This window comes from Nyctibius grandis, chromosome 6, assembly GCF_013368605.1.
Source record: "Nyctibius grandis isolate bNycGra1 chromosome 6, bNycGra1.pri, whole genome shotgun sequence".
Classification (NCBI taxonomy): domain Eukaryota; kingdom Metazoa; phylum Chordata; class Aves; order Nyctibiiformes; family Nyctibiidae; genus Nyctibius; species Nyctibius grandis.
The window spans coordinates 86,383,376-86,402,747 of record NC_090663.1 but is presented as its reverse complement, the minus strand read 5'-3'; the positions used below and the strand labels follow the sequence as shown (position 1 = coordinate 86,402,747).

The 19,372-nt window shown below is 45.5% G+C and overlaps 1 protein-coding gene across 1 annotated transcript; it reads left to right on the top strand.

Annotated features, from left to right (window-relative positions):
• Window positions 1–14,762: 14,762 nt before the first annotated feature.
• Window positions 14,763–16,437, top strand: STBD1 (starch binding domain 1). Its single transcript, XM_068402895.1, has 2 exons — window positions 14,763–15,033; window positions 15,167–16,437. Exons 1-2 carry the CDS (start codon window positions 14,778–14,780, stop codon window positions 15,964–15,966), a joined length of 1,056 nt encoding a protein of 351 aa, XP_068258996.1. The 5' UTR covers window positions 14,763–14,777; the 3' UTR covers window positions 15,967–16,437.
• Window positions 16,438–19,372: the final 2,935 nt, after the last annotated feature.

The following is a 19,372-nucleotide window of genomic DNA, read 5'->3' as shown; positions in this document are numbered from 1 at the left end:
TAAATCAGAGATAAATACAGAAGACCACAAATAGACAGCAATTCTCTAGTTATGTAAAGCCATTTTTATCATAACTACCTCTCACAGCCATGAGGCATTTTTTATTAATGATGTTAAAGAACACGCTGTTTTATATGAGCACTGAAACCCTGGAAAATCAAAACAAAGGCAGGAATATTTAAGGGATTCCAGCAATCTGAGATATCTTAAATGGGAGATAGGATTTTTTTTTTCAAAGGCTAAATTTGGTTTGCTACAGCAACGGATAAAGGATTCCTGCAGCCCATGGGACCATGGAAATTCTTGTAGCTGAACCCTGGCATGAATATTTATAGATCAAGAAATGATTTTGGTTTTGCTTCATTCAGTGTTTTGTTTTTTCAAAAAAATCTACCCACGGGATGCACAGAACCCCATCGTTTCTCCATACAGGTTTTCTAGATTCCCAGAGTGAATTATTTTCTTTTTTGACAAATTATTTTACCTTTAGAGATCAAGAAAGTGCTTCCTAGCAATGCCATATTTAGAACATTCCCGTGAAGAGTGGCTCCACCTCTGAAGTGCAGCATGGGAATGCAGTGGGTGCCCTGCTGGCTCAAAGCACAACACTGTATCATGATTACAACTCCCAAACAAGCAGAGGTGTGTCTTCCCATTGCAAAATCTCAGTGATATTACATGGAGAAAAGGCAGATAAGGCCCACATTCAGGACAGCAGGGAAACGTGCTTACCCAAAGAAGTCTTCATCTCCTCAGTCTTTTTCCTTTCTTACCCCCTTCCATTAATCTTCCCTCTCCCCACTTGCACTTTTTACTATTTAATTTGCGATTCCCAAGAATCTCTGCCACGTAAAATGACAGTATTTACAGAAGCTCATGACAGTTACTCTGCTCATGTGCTACACCCTTGTCTTATCTCCATTGTAAACTCTTGGAGCAGGTTTTTTTTTCTGTTGTTGTACAGAACCCATGACAACTGGGATCCCAGCTGCGGTGGGCACCTTGCACTAACACCATAAATAAGGTGAAAATAATAGGCAAACCCTACTCTATAAAACATACCAGGTGCCAGCTCCCATGCTGGGGCCTCCCTGACAATTGCTTGATAAGTAAGGAAGATCTTTAAGAAATATTAAAAGTCCTTACTTATTGAGGTGGCCAGCGTGGTTTCTTCACTTTGTGTAACACCAGTTACTTGGCTCCTTGGGGTCTACGTAAGGAAGGAAAAGGCTTGTCAAGGAAGGAATTAGGAAATCATACAGCACAGTATCAGCCAAATCAGAACAGATTCCAGAAATCCTTAATCCTGCTCCTGTGATTTAGTAACTATTAGACCTTTCTGTAGTGAATGTTGTATGTTGGTGACAGCAGAGGGGTAGAAACAGCAGATAGGAGGGGTAGGATACTTTTCATTGTCTCTTTGTGTGCATCCATGTCACTTCATGGATCTCTTTGGTCTTTGCCACCCAAGATAGCAATCATGCTTGTCCTTACTTCCCACTTCGGTGCTACAATCATCTGTCACTGCTGACAGACCTGTTCACACCAGGTCTAACTGGATCCAAATCTTGCACTGCTTCCTTTAGGAGCTGTGACCCGAAGGCATACAGAGACATGAAACAGCCTTTCCAGAACCAAGTGTAGTTTCATCTCAACAGTGAGAGTGCAATTGTAACTAGAAGAGTGTTTTACTTAATAAATACTGTACCAGTTTCTCTCTTACCTAAAATTTTGGTCGACTTGTCCACTCATCTTCTGCTCCATGATGTTTGCAGTCTTCTTTCATCTATGTACTTGTGGTGCTCCGTTTACTTCCGTCTCCATCACCATGTTTCTGAATCCTACCTGTATTTTCCTCTGGGATATACAACAGAAGAAATTCAGAGGGAAATATTATAGGGACTGACATCTTCTAGTTATCACAAATGGTGCTTTTATGAAGGTGTACTTACATGCAGTACACTCCTGGTCTTGGAGGAGCAGCTCTTGGGAAACACCCACGTGCATCAGTAATATACAAGGAAAATGTTTTCAGAGACTTTGCTCCTCTGCCTTTCATGCACAGCTAATACACATACTTGTCATCAATGAATTTACACATACCAAGTATGTTTCTAGTACTGTAGTATGTCGTAGTTGTGATATAGATTGTGTAGTACATTTTAAAATTACACATACACAGCCATATTCCTCATAATCTGAGCTATACCGAGATCAGCAAGTGCAGTGACTCACACCCATCAGCTACTTCTGGTTGGGTTTGCTGCTTCCCTGACTCATCCACAGAGCCTCATGACTCAGAGGTGGCAAACTATGCCACCCGCTTGGGAGGGCAGAGCATTGCTTCAGGCCACCTTTTCCTTACTATTCTTTTCACCCAGATTTCTCTCCTCCCTCAACTCTGCTCTTTTCTAAACTTCACCTTAAACCTAATCAGACCCCATCCTCTTCTTCCCACCGCATCAACCACTGACCCATGCTATGTCCTCTTTACTCAGGTGTACATATTCTTTTCATCACTGCCACAGAGCAATGCTGGAGCCCTCACCGCTGAATGAGGGCACTCTCAAGCTGAATGTGGCCAAGGAACCATGGTAGGGGATGGGGAGAAGAAGGAACCATGCTAGGGGATGTTTCACAGAGACCTTGCTAGGAAAGGAAGGAGAGGGAGCTGCAGGGCATGCACTGGGATGTATGGGAGACTCTGGCATGTGGCACTGTCTGGATAACCTAAACAGCATAACAAGTTTGCTGAGGACCTGGCTTGCAGTGCCAAGCCCAGCTAATCAGTAAATATCCTACTGCCCAAGTTTTACTACCTCAAATCAAGTTAGAGCTGCTAGACTACATATTCCTCCAATGCAGATTGCAACAGTCAACCACCAAGTGCTTGATCTTATACTCTTGTGCATTAAGTCCTGCTCTCCACCCGCTTTCTTCCCCAAGGACGCCTCAGGTCATGGGAGAAGCCATTATGGGTCAGACAGCTAGAGCCCAGGGAGACTGACAGAACTTCTCCAAGCCCTCAGTCTTCTATCCAGTCCTGAAGTGCCTCCAGGACCAACCAGATTTGATTGTTTCTGCTGATCATGAGCACTGCAAACAGCCCTGGACTACTGGGAACATGCTCTGCACGCCAAGAGACAAGCACAAGGGAGGAACCGAGAGCACAGGTGAGATGTGCCCGTGCTGTTCACAGCAGTAGAGCAGAAGAGAGCCTGGCTGTGCTGCCACAGGAAGAGGGTAGCCATAATTCAGGCCAGCTTTCTTATCTGCAACAGCAGCGAAGGCAATGCGTCACCTGGCAGGGCTCCTGGCAGACCTGGCGAGCATGGGGACAGGCAAGAAGAGCGCATGGGTCATGTGTCCCAAGGACAGGGCAGAGACAACAGAGAGAGCCAGCGGACCAGTTATGTGACCAAGAGCCTCTCCTGGCCCTGCAGGTGGTTCTGGATGCCATCTCCTAGTGACACGGAGTCCCACGCTCTGCCCTCTGCGCCGGGCAGCCAGGGCCTCGTGGAGCGGAGCTGTCACGATGAGTGCAGCCCCGTGGCGAGTGGGAGCAAGGGACTCAGGGAGGTCTGGTGAGGACCTTGCTCTCCTTTGTTGAAAAGCCTGGACATGGCACTTAGTGCCACGGTCTAGTTGCCATGGTGGTGTCAGGGCAATGCTTGGACTCGATGATCCCAGAGGTCTCTTCCAACCTGGTTGATTCTGTGATTCTGTGTTCATCTGCCTCCTGGCATGTTCACTCTTCCCTTCTGAAGCTCCAGCTGGAGTAGACCCACACCCATCAGAGTGAGCAGGGTTTGGACCTGAGTTTTTCCCTCTTAAATGTGTTAGTGGGAAAACAGGCAAAAAAAGCAAGTCACTTTTCTCAGCCCCTGGCTTGTAACCTAGTCCTTTGCCTGGCTTCTGAACATCAGCATCTAGCACAGCTGCTTTCTGACACCCTGAGACCTTGGAGCCTGAGTGGTCCTGCATGTTTGCTCCTCAGCTTTGACACCAACCAGTGAACTCCCCTGCCACACACCAGTTTCACACTGGGCAAACAGCAGAGCTAAACTGTCATCATCCCTAGCCCAAAGGGGCTTTCTCCCATCCTGCTACAGAGTAGATCCCACCTGGCTCAACAAAAGGCATGGAAAACATCTGCTAAACCCAACTGCAAGCTCAGGTCAAAGTAGGAAGCCAGGAAGGATTTCAGGAAGGAGATGGACCACTCCCTAAGCCACCACACTCAGTTATTTCGCCCTCATTTGAAAGATGGCATCTTTCCAGAGGTAAAGACTAAATAGTTGTTGCTGTTCTTCCTTGAAGTGAGCATCCATCCAGCACATAAAATGCAAAACCAGTCCAGGATTGTGTTCCCTCTTGCCTTACAAACCCCCTGCCCCTCATTATTACTTACAAACAGGAAGCCAATTGAGTCTGAATCATCATTTTAAAATATATCTCTGATCTTATTATAGGAAAAGCTATAAGGAGCTGGCAGTTTCTGAGACACCTTGCTAACATGGTCAGATCAGTCACAAGGACAGTTACTGAACCAGTCCCATGCTTTCCCATCAATATAAGACACTAGAGAGCAGAGGCTTTACCCTCCAGCCTTGAAAACGTCTCGTGATAACCCTGAACATGCCAGAAATAATAAATAATCTCTCATTCAAACAGAAGAAATGGTGATCATATACTTTTTCCTACATTATGACACATACACCTCCTAAAAAAGTGAGGATTACAGCCTACAACTGTCAGTGGGACTTCAGGGCCCAAATCTCACAGCAGTGGATGAAAACTCTCGTCCCTGACCCAAGCCCTCTGATTTGACAGGAGCTTTGTACACGGAGAGTGCCAGAGTGCAAAGCAAATCACAAGTCAGTTTATTCTGCAGTGCTGCCAAGTGCAAACTTTGGTGTTTGCTGGCATGAAGGAGGGGACAGAGAGAGAGACCTGTGATGTTTATTTGCCTCATTTTGGAAGCAGCCTGAGCACAGTTTCAACAATCCCTACCCAGCTTTAAGTGAACTGTCCTACAGAGGGCACATTTCAAATTAGCAAAGCAATGGCACACGTTTCCCTGACCTGTGGGTCATATTCCACATGAATGCTGCTCCACGTTACAAAGGTGAAGGATGCTCCACTGGAATATGACAGGACAGACTCTGGGGAAGCAGGTTTGGAATTTCTTGTTGCTACATCCACGCTCAGGGCTGCAGAGGCAGGACGGTATCTTGTGTAAGAAACCTAAGACACTCATGGCCATGCCGCTTTCCCTGTACTAATAAATTGTTCTTAGTCACATACCAGTTATTTGGTGTTGTTTCACCTTAATTTACTCCAAGGGATTCATGAACTAGTTGTGACCAGGTCGTAACAGCTCCACATCATTCTTCTTTTGAAGTCAAACTTTCTGTATACCTCTGAGGGACCAGGTGACTCAGTACTTTTGAAAACCCCACTGCAATGCTCTAGCAGTCTCATTTTTTTCTGTTGTTAGCCTGTGCTCAACTTCTTATTGATCTGAAAGAATTCAAGAGCAGATTCTGGAGCTCAAAATGTATGCTGCTGCAGAGATGCACACTACCTCTACACACTATTTGATTGAGGAAAAGTGGAGGTTTGTGTAGTAAGCGAGGGATTTTTACAGTCTCTGCTGACTGCAGCTGCCTGTGCCTGTGAATTCGAGCGAGACTGCAGACCTGCAATCAGTGTCTGCTTTGTTTTGAGCCTGTCATGTTACAGGCTGGCATCTTCCCTCGTTCCTAAAATACACATAGGCATTGAAGGCTGCAATTAGATCATTTTGCTAGCCTGCATGACGTTATTATTTACTCAGGTAATCAACTAACTCTAATTAAAACTCTGACATGTATCTTTCAGCAGGCAGCATCAGCGGAGCGAAAGCAGCGCAGCGGAGTCGTAGCACGCACAAATCCTGCAGTCTCAGTCCGTACTTACTGCACAGATGAGGAAACAGACTGAAATGGCTCACACTGGGAGTCTCTTCCTGATTCCCAGTGACTACTGAACTTGGTAGGCCCAGAAATAAGGCCAGAATGAGCCACTCGTAGCCCCTCGCCCTACTCCCGTCTCGTCGGTGGCAGCTGTTAGTAAACAAACACTTTATGTGTCAGCCTTGATACAAATAGCTTGTGTCTCCCAGCTTACACAGTGAGGCTGTGTGTGTGACAGCCCTCAGCTCCTGTCCTGTGGCAGGGTGACACTGGCTAAAGGCATGACAGGCACTTGCTTCCCTGGAAATGTGCCGGATGGTGGAGGTCTTAAGTGACCAGTGCAGGAGAAGGATGGAGGAAACTCTGCTCAAAGAGCCCAGACTGGGGAGTTAAAAGATACGTGGGAGCTCCTAGGGGTCTAATCCTGGTAGGAAGCCTATGGCACCTCCTTCCTGTGGTTCCCTTAGAACAAAGGTCCCCTTCAGTGGATGTAGTCCTCTCCCAGCCCCACCTGAGGAGGTGCAGAGACGTGCTGCAGGAGGTCGGTGGCTCAGAATCACTGGCCCGCAGCCCGCCTGCTGAAGGCAAAGCTTTGGCACCACGATGCACCCGCGCTTAGCAGGATTTTATTCTAGTCCAGTAAACAAAGTTCACCACCTGTCTGGGTGGGCAGGTCGCCAGCCTCCCTCTAGGAGCACAACTGTTCACAGCTGTTGAAGGCAACGCTGTGTTCAATTCTTTGCACCGTTTTTTCAGCAGAAAAGTGGCACTGAGAAAAAAACACTGAGGGGGAAGGGGAGGGCGAACGCTGCCCGAGAACCTACTGCCCTGCCTGTCCACCTCCACCTTCCTCAGGAAGACAAACAACCCAGCACACTTTTGCCATTTCTAGGCCCACGCATCTTGCAGAATCGAGCTCATCTGTCCCCACTCCTTGTGAGACCCTGGGCACCAGCCCCAGTGCAACATGGCACGTTGTTGTGCCCGCTGGCCTCAATTTTGAGTATTTAATATCTTGTGGCCCAAAGCAGCGCTGGTCCCTAGGATGAGAACGTTAAAGTAGACCTTCAGTGCAGTCTGCAGTTCTTTGAACAGGTTAGCTTGACACAGCAGTCGAGGCAAAGCAGGGAATACTTTGGGGAAGCAAAAGAAATCACCCCCCTGGTTGGTTCTAGCATGTGACCTGGGTCTCAGGATGGAGTCGCTGCATCAAGTGCTGGCTTGTTAAGCACAAATTACTGGCTCATGTCTTGCCTCTTCCTCTAACATGACTGCGTGGAAAGGGCTTTATGCTTTCTCCTGTCATCAGACCAAAGCAGCACATGACTAAGTGACCAATGACATCCTCCTTCAAACATTTAACTCAGGAAAGAGGAACCTGTGGGAACAGTTTCAGAACAGGGCATGCAGATTTATGTCAGCAAAACTGTATTTCAAGGCACATTAAAGATTCCTGTTGCTGCCTGATTTATACCCCTGGCTTCTTATTTCAGGGAGGAGAAATACGTAACATCAGTGAAGATACCCCCATGCAACTCTGATACCAGATCCTGAATCAAGCCTGTCTGGGTTGTGAAGATAAACACTCTGTCACCAGAGCTTATAGACCATTTGGGGGAATCCTTTGCTGAGAGAGTTGTAAAAGAGTCCTCATATGGTAAGCAGCCAGGCAACCCAGAAAAAAAGGCAAATTCAGGGAACTGAGAGCTTCATTTTAAATTCCATCATGTGATTTATAAAACAATCTAACTGCTTGCAGCTTTCAGGAAAGCATCACCTAAACAAAGGGGGAATGAACACCCATATTCAGGACTTCTACAAAGGTTTGGCCTAAGTACTCTGCTGAAAATTATCAGTATCTTAACCTGAGAACGAAGCACTTGCACTCAGTGATAGATGAAGACGTGTAAAAGAATATATAGCCAGGCTGGGGGTGAGAAAAGTGCTTGTCAAAAGAAAGCAAGCTCACCTAGAGCCCTCTATGACTTATTTCTGCTCTACTCCTCTACATGTCCTTGGCTCATGTGATAATTCATTTAGATTAACTTCAAAGCTCAGCAAAATCCATACTCAGAAAGGCAGGTTGTTATGCCTGGCACTGAATCCAGGGGAATATTTAAGATGGTGTAAAAGCCATATTTCTATGAGCATGGTGATGACACCAGTGACGTGGCTCTAAAGCCCCCTTCAATTATGATTATCCAAATAAATATTTGGATGTCTTTTATGCTGCATTTTTTGATGGGTCTGACAATGTAACGAATCTACACGGAAGTCGATGTCTCTAGGATGTTAGACAACCATGAGAGCCTATCAGCATGAATTTGCTGGACCATTTTATTTATGATTCGTTTTCTAAGAGCTATTGGGTACCACAACTTCAGTGAACTCTGAGATGAGCTTGAGACACTTAACATTTCACAGAATTTAGCCAAATATAGTATACTATGTGTTATGCTTTGGGGTATCTGCTGGTCTCCATCACTGGCAAAATAACAGAATATAACAGAATGTCTTATTATTGTTTCAGTCTATTCCTGTAGGTTATACTGACCCTGCCACTCTGCTGCATGCACAACTTCCACTGAAGAACAAAGGCATTTTTGGGGCATATCTCATGTTTCTAAAAAGCACAGAGATTAAAATACTGTGTACATGGAAATACTTAATTGAGCAAGATCTATAGATCTGCAACTTTGATCCCTTTCTACCGGGCTCCAAGAGGAGATTTGCACTGGTTCCGTGTTTATTTTTCTCTGCCTTGCAGTGTCTTATATTATCTCCCTCCTCCTTCAGATCCTTAGAAGGGATTTGGTTCTAACCTAGGAGGAGGTAAAGAGCATCAGGCAGCAATCATGAAATGGCATATGATATGTAACTGTGCCAGCTAGGGAAAAGGAGAATGGAGAACAGCAAAACAGAAAGCATGACTTTCAAAGAGAGTGACTAATAAACTGACAAAAAAATGGCACATAATGGCTCATAGGAAACAAATCTGTGAGGAAAAGGGATTTAGGGAAAGCTGTCATTCCTTGATGTTACTGGTTCAGAGAAAGCACAGGAAATGCAGTAACAGACTGGCCTGGGCAAGCAATAAGCTCTACCTCAAACCCAAGAAGGAATTCGAAGTCAGATTACTATGGCTAAGTAGGAAAGAATGGCATTAGACTTGTTAGATGTAGCTAAGTGAGGATGAAATGCATTATAATATGGAAAAACAGTAGAACACACTGAAAATCACAAGCTGTTTCCTTGAAAACTCATGGAAAACCGGTGTAATTCTAAAGAATCTGTTCAATTTGCAGATGACACCCAGCTGGAAAACACTACAAAGATACTGAAGGGCTTCAAATGGATTCAAAATGATCCCGACATGTTGGACGAAACCTGGAAAATAAGGGAGTGCAGAAACTGGGCTGAATGACTTCTCCCAAGCAGAACTTCTCAGCTGCACAAGTACCAGATGAGGAACAACTGGCCAGGCAGGAGTTACCTCTGGGGGTGATGTCTGTGTCCAGGTTTGGTTCCTGTTCTTTAAGGATATAAAAAAATTCAGAAGAAAATGGGGAAAGCTACAGGAATGATTACACACCTCCGACCAACATGCCAAGATGGAGCACACTGAGCTACTAATACAGGTAAGAGATAACTGAGAACATGGATAAGAAGCTCTAATTAAGTACAAGGGTGATAAAAAGAAACTGGAGATACTTTGCTTCCCATGTTTCTTTGGGACAGGGTAAGTGAGCTCAGGGAGAGCAGACAGATTTAGGTTAAAAACTAGCAATGTTTTCCTAAGAGAAAGGACAGTTAAATAATGAAATACATCATCCTGAAGGCTCTGGTTTATCCCTCTTTCAAGGTCAACTTACATAATCATCAGCAGAAGGGTAAAATGGACCAGCACTTCTTGATTGTTAAGATGAGAAGTTTTTTTGAAGAGAATCCACAGACCCTCTTGTATTTTACAATTATTTTGGTGGCTATGAAGAACAGAGCTCTTAAGCTGTAGCTGAGCTTTACTGCCTTACAATACTGTGATTTTACTATTAGAATTATGATAATTTGATTTTGTAACTGGCAGTAGTTGGGAACCTGTGCCCGCTGACAGGCAGAAACATATTTGCCAGCCATGTGCATGTGTTGGAGCGGAGGAGGTTAAAAATAAATACATTCATGGATGACCTCCAGGCCACCAGCAGCGTGCAGACACCAGCCCTAAACTGGACTCCTGAGGTCCCTTTCAGCCTATTGCCTTTGATCCTTTGGGCACAAGGAAAGAATCTGATGGTGCCTGACTTTCCTTCACCATGATCATAAGCTGTATAGACATGCTGATTCATTACAAGAAACAGCTTTTCCTTGCTCTTCACTGGCTGCCTTCCAGATTGTAACGACTGATAATGTCAAGCAGACCTGGATCTGGGGTATCCTCATTACTAACCACTCTGAAGGCCAGTTCTGATGACAGCACTCCCACCAGTTCTAATCTGCCTGCTTCTCTGCTCTCCCTACATTCTTAACTGCAGAAAGCAACTTCTTGGTCAGCAATCTAGGACAGAAGGTATGGAGAACTTGCTCTTCAAAAGCTAATAGCAACGGAGAGAAACCATCTCTTCACTTTCTGGAAACGAAGAGCTTTTACTGTCAGACATAGTCCTCACGTGCCACCTGCTGGCTACTGTGAAATGCTGCAGAGAGAAGCGTGTCCAGTGTTCATAGCCGAGATACTCGCAATTAATAAGGGAAAAGAACACTACAGAAAGACAGTCAGGGTTACAGTTTCTTCCCAGAGTGTGACATGGGCCCAAAGTATATGAATACTTTGCCCTTCCCATTTTTCCACCTGGTTGGCTGGGGACCCAATGCAGAAAGTGTCAAGCAACTGCCAAGAAAACCTCCAGGGCGGCAGAATCTTGCCCTGATAGTACAGCCACAGGGAATAACAGGGCTCCTTAATTTGTATTTCTTTTGTACACACAAATGTGTCTGTTTTGTTCTTTATAAACCTGGAAGAAGCATTGCACACACACAAGGCTTAAGAGCAGTGCTCTCCAACATCCTTTATACAACATCTGTGGATACCACAGGTTCAGACACCAGCCAGCCTTAAAAGTGCTCTCTAAACAGCATCCCCTCCTGCCATTGTCAGAGCCAGAGCAAGGGGATAGATGCACGACGGGTCTGATTCAGCAGGGCACTTCTCACTCTTAAGCTACAGCTGAGATTCCCTGTCACGACACTAGATGTCACAGTTTACCAAAGAAAATTCAGAAAGTTCATTTGAGACGGTGCATGTGGGCCAGGACTTGCACAGCTATGGCTGGGGGGGTTGTTTATAGAGGTGTAATAGTAAATATCCGCCCTACTCTTTTGGTTTTGAAATGTGAAAAGGCGGCAGGTTTGAGGCTCCTGACCTCAGGCCAGTCAGCTGGCTGGTAAATTCTGCAAAGTCACATGTAGCTTTTCAAAATATGGTCCAGCAACTGCTATCATCACATTTACTGAATAAACAATGGTGCAATGAAGCCTCGGTGTTCACAGAACACTAACTTCCAAATGAATGCCACATCAGAAATGATTGCATGAACAAACTAACATCTTGAATTAACTAGAAACAGCGTCCCTGAGACTTGAGGAAACTGTTCCCTTGCCCCTTTACTGTAGTGTCGCTTTGTTTGGTTCCAATGAAAGCTTTTAAAAAAATACAAGATACATTTTGGAGCATTTCTGTTCATCTGCTTTAGAAATTCTCTTAGGAGGCAGAGGTCTCCATGTGCTACGGGATGTGAGCGTTTCAAGAATTCCTAGAGAGGAAAGGCCACCAAAAAACAGGTGGCCACCAAAAGGCCACCAAAAAACAGTTATGGTCTGCAATGATCTGTGTGTTTGCTTCAGAACACGAACCTCAGTCCTCAGCATCCTGTGAGCTCTTGGGCCGTGCTCCTTCTCACTTCTCTTCTGTCCAGCATCTCTGCTTCTAACACTTGACAAGTCATCAGTGACTCAGGAATTTCAGCCTTAGTATTCACCGAGAACCCTGTTGTAAAAAAAGGAAATAGAAAATAAACTACAGACATCCTAAGAGGAGTTCCAAAGCAGAAATTCACTGCTACCTGGACAGGGTATCATTGTTACAACTATGACTGAACCACCTAAAACTAGTTATATCCAGCATAAATCCACATCGCCTCTGAAAGGGAAAGGTCTGCCTTTCCTTTATCCACCCATCCTCGTTTTCTGCAACCAGAAAGTATTTGTGTGGATGAAAAGAAACACTTTTTCAATTTTCTGCATTAATTTTCAGCTGGATCAGTTTCCTAATCTGACCGACTTCAACAGTCAAATGAAAGCAAAGGCCTGCACAAAACAGGCAGTGAGGACAGGGGAGCCGAAGGGTCAGACAACTTTTCTGCAACAGTGTGGATTCATGCTACTAAAGCAAAGCGCACAGATGTCACTCAAAGCAATCTGTGGGCTTTGCTTTAGTTTCTTCTGTAGATACTGGATGAAAAAGTCTGGCAACAGAGGGACATGTATAAGCATGGAAGATGAACAGAACCAGAAGAGACCTTCCTTCTTTTCTTGCTCATTAAAGCAGCACCCTGCTTTTCATCACGTGCATTTCTGTGTCTTCAAAATAAACTGTTCCTTAAGGATTGCTGTCATAGTAACTTCTAAGCTTTTGAGTGTTGGTTTGGTGTCTCTTCCTTCCTCAGCTGTTTTATCAAATATATTTAAGAAAAGAAATACTGGAGTTAGCAGCTCCAAACACCATTTCTTCATCTGTGCTGAGGGCTGGCAGAAGGATGCTCTTTTAGTGTAATGATACAATAATGAATGATTTTTGTCTGCTCTGCTTCAGGGAGATGACTAGGAATTTGACATTGCAGTACACACAAAATACCTAAAGAACAGTAGTATGTAGGTGCCCTAACTGATGATGCCAGCTGAGCAAGGTGGTATACAAATACAGAGCATGGGACTGTCTCTGTTTTGAAGGCTAGAAAAAAGGAATATAAGTAAACTGTGAAAATATCATCTACTACGCAAAGAGTTTCAGTAGTTAACTCCTTACAGTCAAGTGTCTGTTGTAAGTAGCAAGGCAAAGATGCACCTTGAAGCATCAACAGCAGTAGAAGAGTGCACCCAGGCAGGTCCTGGCTTCTCAGCTCTTTGCTTTCACTGTGTTACTGAGCAGAAGATCTGAGCAGGGCATGTTTAGCACATGCCTGAACGCATCCCACACATCAAAGTACCAAAATAGATATCTGTACTTAAGCACAAGCTCAGCACTTTGTTGGAGGAGGGCTTCAGAGAAGATGTCTTGGCTACTTCGGTAAGCAAAGAAAGGAAAAATATTTAGATCATGAATTCTGTGTATTCACACAGGCCACCACACACCATATCAGCCAGGGGACTTCACCGCCAAGACTGCACACTTGTGCTTCTATAAATTCAGATGACATTTACTGTCCTGTGAAGCTGAGGTAGCACTGCTCTAAATGACACTAAGAAGTTCACACACTGGAAATAGACCTTAGCCATTCTCTTTTCTAATGAGACAGCGGATAAAATCTCATCAGTGGGCTTTAGAAATCAAGTAATGATGCCACCTTTGTTCAGATAAAGAGAATGAATTTAAAAAGACAGCAGTCAACACTGAATGGAACTGCCTACCCTAACTCCTCCTCTGGTGTTAATCTTTGGTGTTAATAGTCTACACTGATAAACATTTTTACAGTTTGTCACTCCACAATTACCAATTCAAAATACAAAGCCGTAAGTTGCCTTGACTAAATTTCTTGGGTTCCTAGTAAGATTTAGCTGTACAATCTTTTAATTTTGAAATAAAATTTGACATCATCACTTCAAGAGGAAAACTGGGTAGTAAAATGAAGGTAAATTAAAATAAATATCAAATATCTTCTGCACTAATGGATTCTGAAGTCCTGGTAGTCCAAAAAAGCTTCCTGAGCATAGAATCACAGAATCAATCAGGTTGGAAGAGACCTCTGGGCTCATCGAGTCCAACCATTGCCCTGACACCACCATGTCAACTAGACCAGGGCACTAAGTGCCATGTCCAGTCTTTTCTTAAACCCCTCCAGAGACGGTGACTCCACCACCTCCCTGGGCAGCCCCTTCCAATGGCTAATGACCCTTGCTGAATAATACAGAAGACAGGAGAGCAGGACAATGTTAAGAAATCCAATTGTAGTCATTAGAGTTTAACAGAAGTTACAAAATTAGTAGTGAATTCATCTCACTTCTCAGATACCAGAAAAAAACCTGGATTTTCATCAATACAAGCATTAAAAGCACAACCAAATCAGTCACCCCTGTTAGAGCATAGAAACCTAAGCCCCCTGGTACTGCTAGAATTAAACTTCATAAACCTCTGCAGTTACTGCAGCTCCAATGATTTCTTTCATACAAAAACAGGACAGAAGCTCAAGCACTCAGTCCTCAGCTTCAGTGTGTCATCTCCCTTCATTTTTGTGTTACCTACGGTTCAAAACCCTTGTGGGGTGGTTACTTTGCGCACAGTGCTTAGCTGTAAAGACAAAATGAGGAAAGAGAAGGAAAAAAAAGAGAGAGATGACAAAAAAAAAGAGGTGGGGGAAGAGAAATGGAGCCTTTCGACTTTTTCTCCCCTAACTTGGGGCTTTTTTATTCTGCCCTGCCTCCTCCCTCCCCGCAGCCGCCCCCGCCCGGCGGAGCCACCTCCCGCCCCGGCGGCGGCTCCTCCCCGGGGCCGGGGCCCGGCTTAAAGCGGCGCCGGAGGGTTGGCGACGGCCCCGCTGTCCGCGCCCGGCCATGGCCCGCGACCGCGGCCCGCCCGTGCTGCGGCAGCCCGCTGCCCCCGCCGCCGCGCTGCCCGCCGAGGCCCGCGGCTGGGGCTGGCTGGGCGCGGGGCTGTGGCCGGCGCTGGTGGTGGGGCTGCTGGCCGCCCTGGTCGCCTGGCTGTGGTACGGCGGCCGCGACGGGCGAGGCGAGGAGGGCGGCGAGGCGGCGGCCCCGGTGCGGGGAGGCGAGGGGCCCCCGCAGGCCAGGGGCGAGGCGGCGGCCACAGGTACCGGGCGGGGTGTGCGGGGAGCGGTGCGGGTCGGGCTGCCCCGGCCTGCCGGCGGGGACGGGGGTTTGCTGCTGCGGAGCTTCACTGCGTTGCTCAAACCGTTCCTGTTTCCATTCCATGTCGCTGTCAGAGGATCTCCTGGCGAGCGGTGAGCGAGTGCTGCTGGAGGCCAAGGCTGCTGCCCTGACCAGCCCTCGGCAGCCAGGAGAGGATGTGGTGGCTGTGCCAAGGGAAGAGCTTAACCATGTTGAAAGCGGTGGAGTTTCAGGCGAACCTCTGGAGATGGAGCAGCTGCTCCCGAAGCAGGGTACCACCGGCTCCAGGGAGCATCCAGCCGATCCGCACGGCAGCCAGGCAGATGTGAGACCCCAGATGGGAGAGGCGAGTGATGGATGGTGTGTGATGAACCTGGCGGGAGCCTCCGAGGATGTTAGTAAGGCCAGAAGTGAGGAGCAGCCAGCTGAAAGCAGGGACTGGGACCACGAAGAGTGGGAAGTTGTTTCTGAGCACCTGGCCTGGGGGGATGCTGGCAAGAATGGCAGCGTGGAAGACCCTGACAGCAAGGAATGGGAACAAGGAGACTGCCCTGATGGGGACCCGAAAGCCAAGCGAGTTGCAGCTGTGCCCCCCATGTTTCAGAACATCCATGTGACGTTCCGCGTACATTACGTCACACACTCTGATGCTCAGCTGATAGGTGTTACTGGTGACCACGAGTCTCTTGGCCAGTGGCACAGCTACGTTCCCCTCAAGTACGACAAGGATGGCTTCTGGTCTGAGTCCATTATACTGCCAGTAGACACCAAAGTAGAGTGGAAGTTTATCTTGGTGGAGAACGGGAAGGTCACGCGTTGGGAAGAATGCGGTAATAGGACCCTAGTGACCGAACATGAAGATCAAATTGTTCATCAGTGGTGGGGATACCATTGATGGGGTTTTGGAAGCTGCTTATCGAATGGCAAACCCGCTTACATTCATCAGAGAGCCCCTAAACTTCACCCTTTCTTCAGGAGACCTTCTCAAGTGCCGAGCTCTGTAAATCCTGTATCAAACCTGGTTCGGCTGCGTGAGCAGCAGATCTCTGCCACTCCCTTAACGAAATCATTTGGCAGCCTGAAAAATCAGCTTCAAACGTGTTCTGAAGATGTGCAAGGTAGGCTGAGAAGGCAGGAGCAGCATTCCAAGCAGCTGCCTGGCTGGGTAAATCTGGGCCCTGGACTTTAGTTTGTGTCGCTTTGAGCGGGGTTATGGGATGCATCTTTGTACTGACTGCTTGGGGCTTTTGGAGCATAATAGCAAGTGTGGTTACCTCCACTGTAACAGGAACTTAAGTGTTTTAACTTATGTAATGTAGTAAGTAAACAATAAACACTTTCAGACTGACAGTTGGTTACAACTTGACCAGTGAACTGACTCATTTTAATAACTTTGATATTAGTGAGTTACTAGAGCTGAAAGTGCTAAAGAATTCCTGAAAAGTGGCTGGCACACTGTGGAATAACAAAGGTTTAACCCCAAAGTACTTCATTCTCTACTCCAGCTCAAAAGAAGACTTGGCAGGTAGGTCCCTTTTAGTCAGATCATCCTGCTGAGAGGAGAGCAAAGGTCAGACAGGACTGTCTGGGCTTAATGAATTACTTTGTCAGGGTGGGAGCAGGCTTTAAAAAAACCTGGACTGCTGTGATGGGATTAGGATTCTTTCTGAAACAGAGTTAGGTGTCCTATTCTGCCTACCTAGGAACAATACAACAGTACTGTTAGCAACTACTTAACTTCAACTGCTATTTTTTTTTCAAGACTAGGCTTTTCAACACAAATTTATTTTAAGTAAAATCGTAGAATACTTCCAGCTTCAACCAGTTCATATTTTTTATATGACAGCAGCAGAAAGCTGCTCTGCTTGCCTGCTTTTCCTATTGTTGGTTACTAATACATGATGCCACTTGAGCAAGCTCTTCCTCCCATAATGAGGAACCTAGCTCTGGCTTGCCTAAGTCACTGCCCTAGAGTGAACTTGGTCTGAAGAGCATAGTTTTGTAGGCGTTCTGGAGGTGCATAAATTAGCACTTGGGTTTGGAACACTTACTTCAAAAGCACATCGCTCATCTAATTGCCTCTGTTAATTCTTCCCTGCTTTGCATGGTGGAGCAGTCTGAGTATGTGAAATAGAATGGATTTTGGTGATAGACTGGAAGTTCAGCTTCAGAGGCTGCAGATATTAGCTTTGCTTTCTGGTTGTCTTGAGCAACCTGAAGATTCAGGTGAGTAAGTTTCCTTTCCTTCAGGAGCCCTTTCATAGAAGAGAACAAGGTAGGAAATGTGGGTGGGAGCTAAACTCAAGACTGACTGTAAGCTTTTTGTTAACTCTTTGTCCTGGATGAAAAGTGCCCCTATAACAACTTCTGTGTGGGAAGTATTGCAGGTCTGGAAGGAACGTGGTATAATTTCTGGCAACTGACTCGAAAGGGAGAGGATGGAGCTGATGATTCAGCAGATGGCTGATGCTGCTTCAGTGGTCTTAAACACATGAGCATGTGCACACGGTAGTCCTCAACTCAACAGGAAATTCATATAGAACTTAAGTTGGTTACTACGTGAACTTAAAAGGAACAGGACATAGTTAGCATGCCCTGGGTTGGAAAATATATATGAACATGAGGCTCATTTCATTTTAGGGGCTACTGCTTCACTGTAACAAATAATTCTGCTGTTTAATTAGGACTATGCATTTTCTGTGTATAAACAGAGAGCTCTTTAAGTTGTGTCCATGTGCACCACCACTCTGTACACAAACATTTCTGTGGGTTTCGGTCAGTAACTTACAGCTTTAACTGAACAGGTAAAATTGGGCTGGAACTAATGGCTTAGTACCTTAATTGCATTTTGTGCACTTCACTTTTCTAACAATAAATTTAAGTGAACAGTATATCTAATATACAGAGGTACAGCTGAAATAGAAGTTGATCTTCAGAAATCACTGAAGTCAAAGCAAAACATGTTACTTCAAGCTGTTGACAATTCCTTTTCCCCTTAATGCAAGCTTGTCAAATAGTGAGATATTGTCAACTTAAAAAGCACTTGTTAACAGCCACTCCCATCTGAGTGTATTTATACATAGGTTGGAGGTTTGTCTGAGAAGATAAACTGTGGTATGAGATGAAGATACTCACTATAAAGCCACTTAACCCACACTAGAATAGATTCTCCAATGCAATCATGAAGACTAACCCTGAGAAGTCTCTCAAACTGAGAACAATTTTTTTAATTAAACACCCTGCACTTTGATCCCACAGAGCATGCATATAGTCCTCATGGTTGCATCATCTTGCTGAATGATCAAGCAATGTTTCTACAAAGATCTGCACTGCACTTTTATTATAACCTTGAAATTATGATGCCATTCACATCACTCCTTGCTCAGCAGGGCCTAGGCTATGTAAATTAAATGTTATTTGTATGGTGAAAGAAAGAACTCTGGATTGCAGTATTAATAGCTGATTAATATGTTCTCCAAGTTTACAGAGGTGATAGATTTCCTATTATTGAACAACCTATTCACTCAAGCATGAAGGTAGATTTAAACAAAGTTATTTTGCTGCATAAAAATGGTTATGCTAGAACAGGGTGGTATCTGTCTAACACAATGTCCTGGCTGTGAGACTAGTGAAGCTCCATGTGAGAAACAAGTTCTTGTTGACATTCCTACGTGGATGTAACAGCCTAGCAGCCAGCAGCTCAGGATATCAAAAAGCAAATAATAAACTGTCTCAGTCACAGCCTGGCAAACCAGAAAGACTGCAAAGACCTACCTTTTAAGGTCACCTGCTCATACTGCTGACCACAAACTTCTCACCAGTTAGACAGTTTGATGACTTTTAGGTGAAATGCAATCTACTCCTGTTTGTGAAGTAGCTTGGTGTACAAACGCTCAATGCTGCACCTGGATGGTGAGCTGAGCAGACAGCCTGTGGCTGGAAAGGGCACTGGGCATAAACCAGTTTGAAGTCACATACAGGAACTCGCACTGCAACTTGTTTGCTTCCTATGCACTTTGCAGGGGCCTTTGCAAAAACCCTGCCCATCCCACGTTCCCTCTGGGAGTTCAACTTACTGTTTGGAGTCTCTCCAAATGGTCCGTTCAAAAATATTAGACTGGCATTGGCTTTTCTCTCTAGGGGGTTGGTTGCCATCTGTGGTATCCTGCTGTGGTCAAGATTTGCCTAACAGTCCTCCTGCCATCCACCTGTATGACATGGAATAACAAAGTGCTATTTGTGCTGCCAACTCTAGGCTGTACATAGCTGCTCTGGGGCCCACGAGTCTATGACTCTTTCAC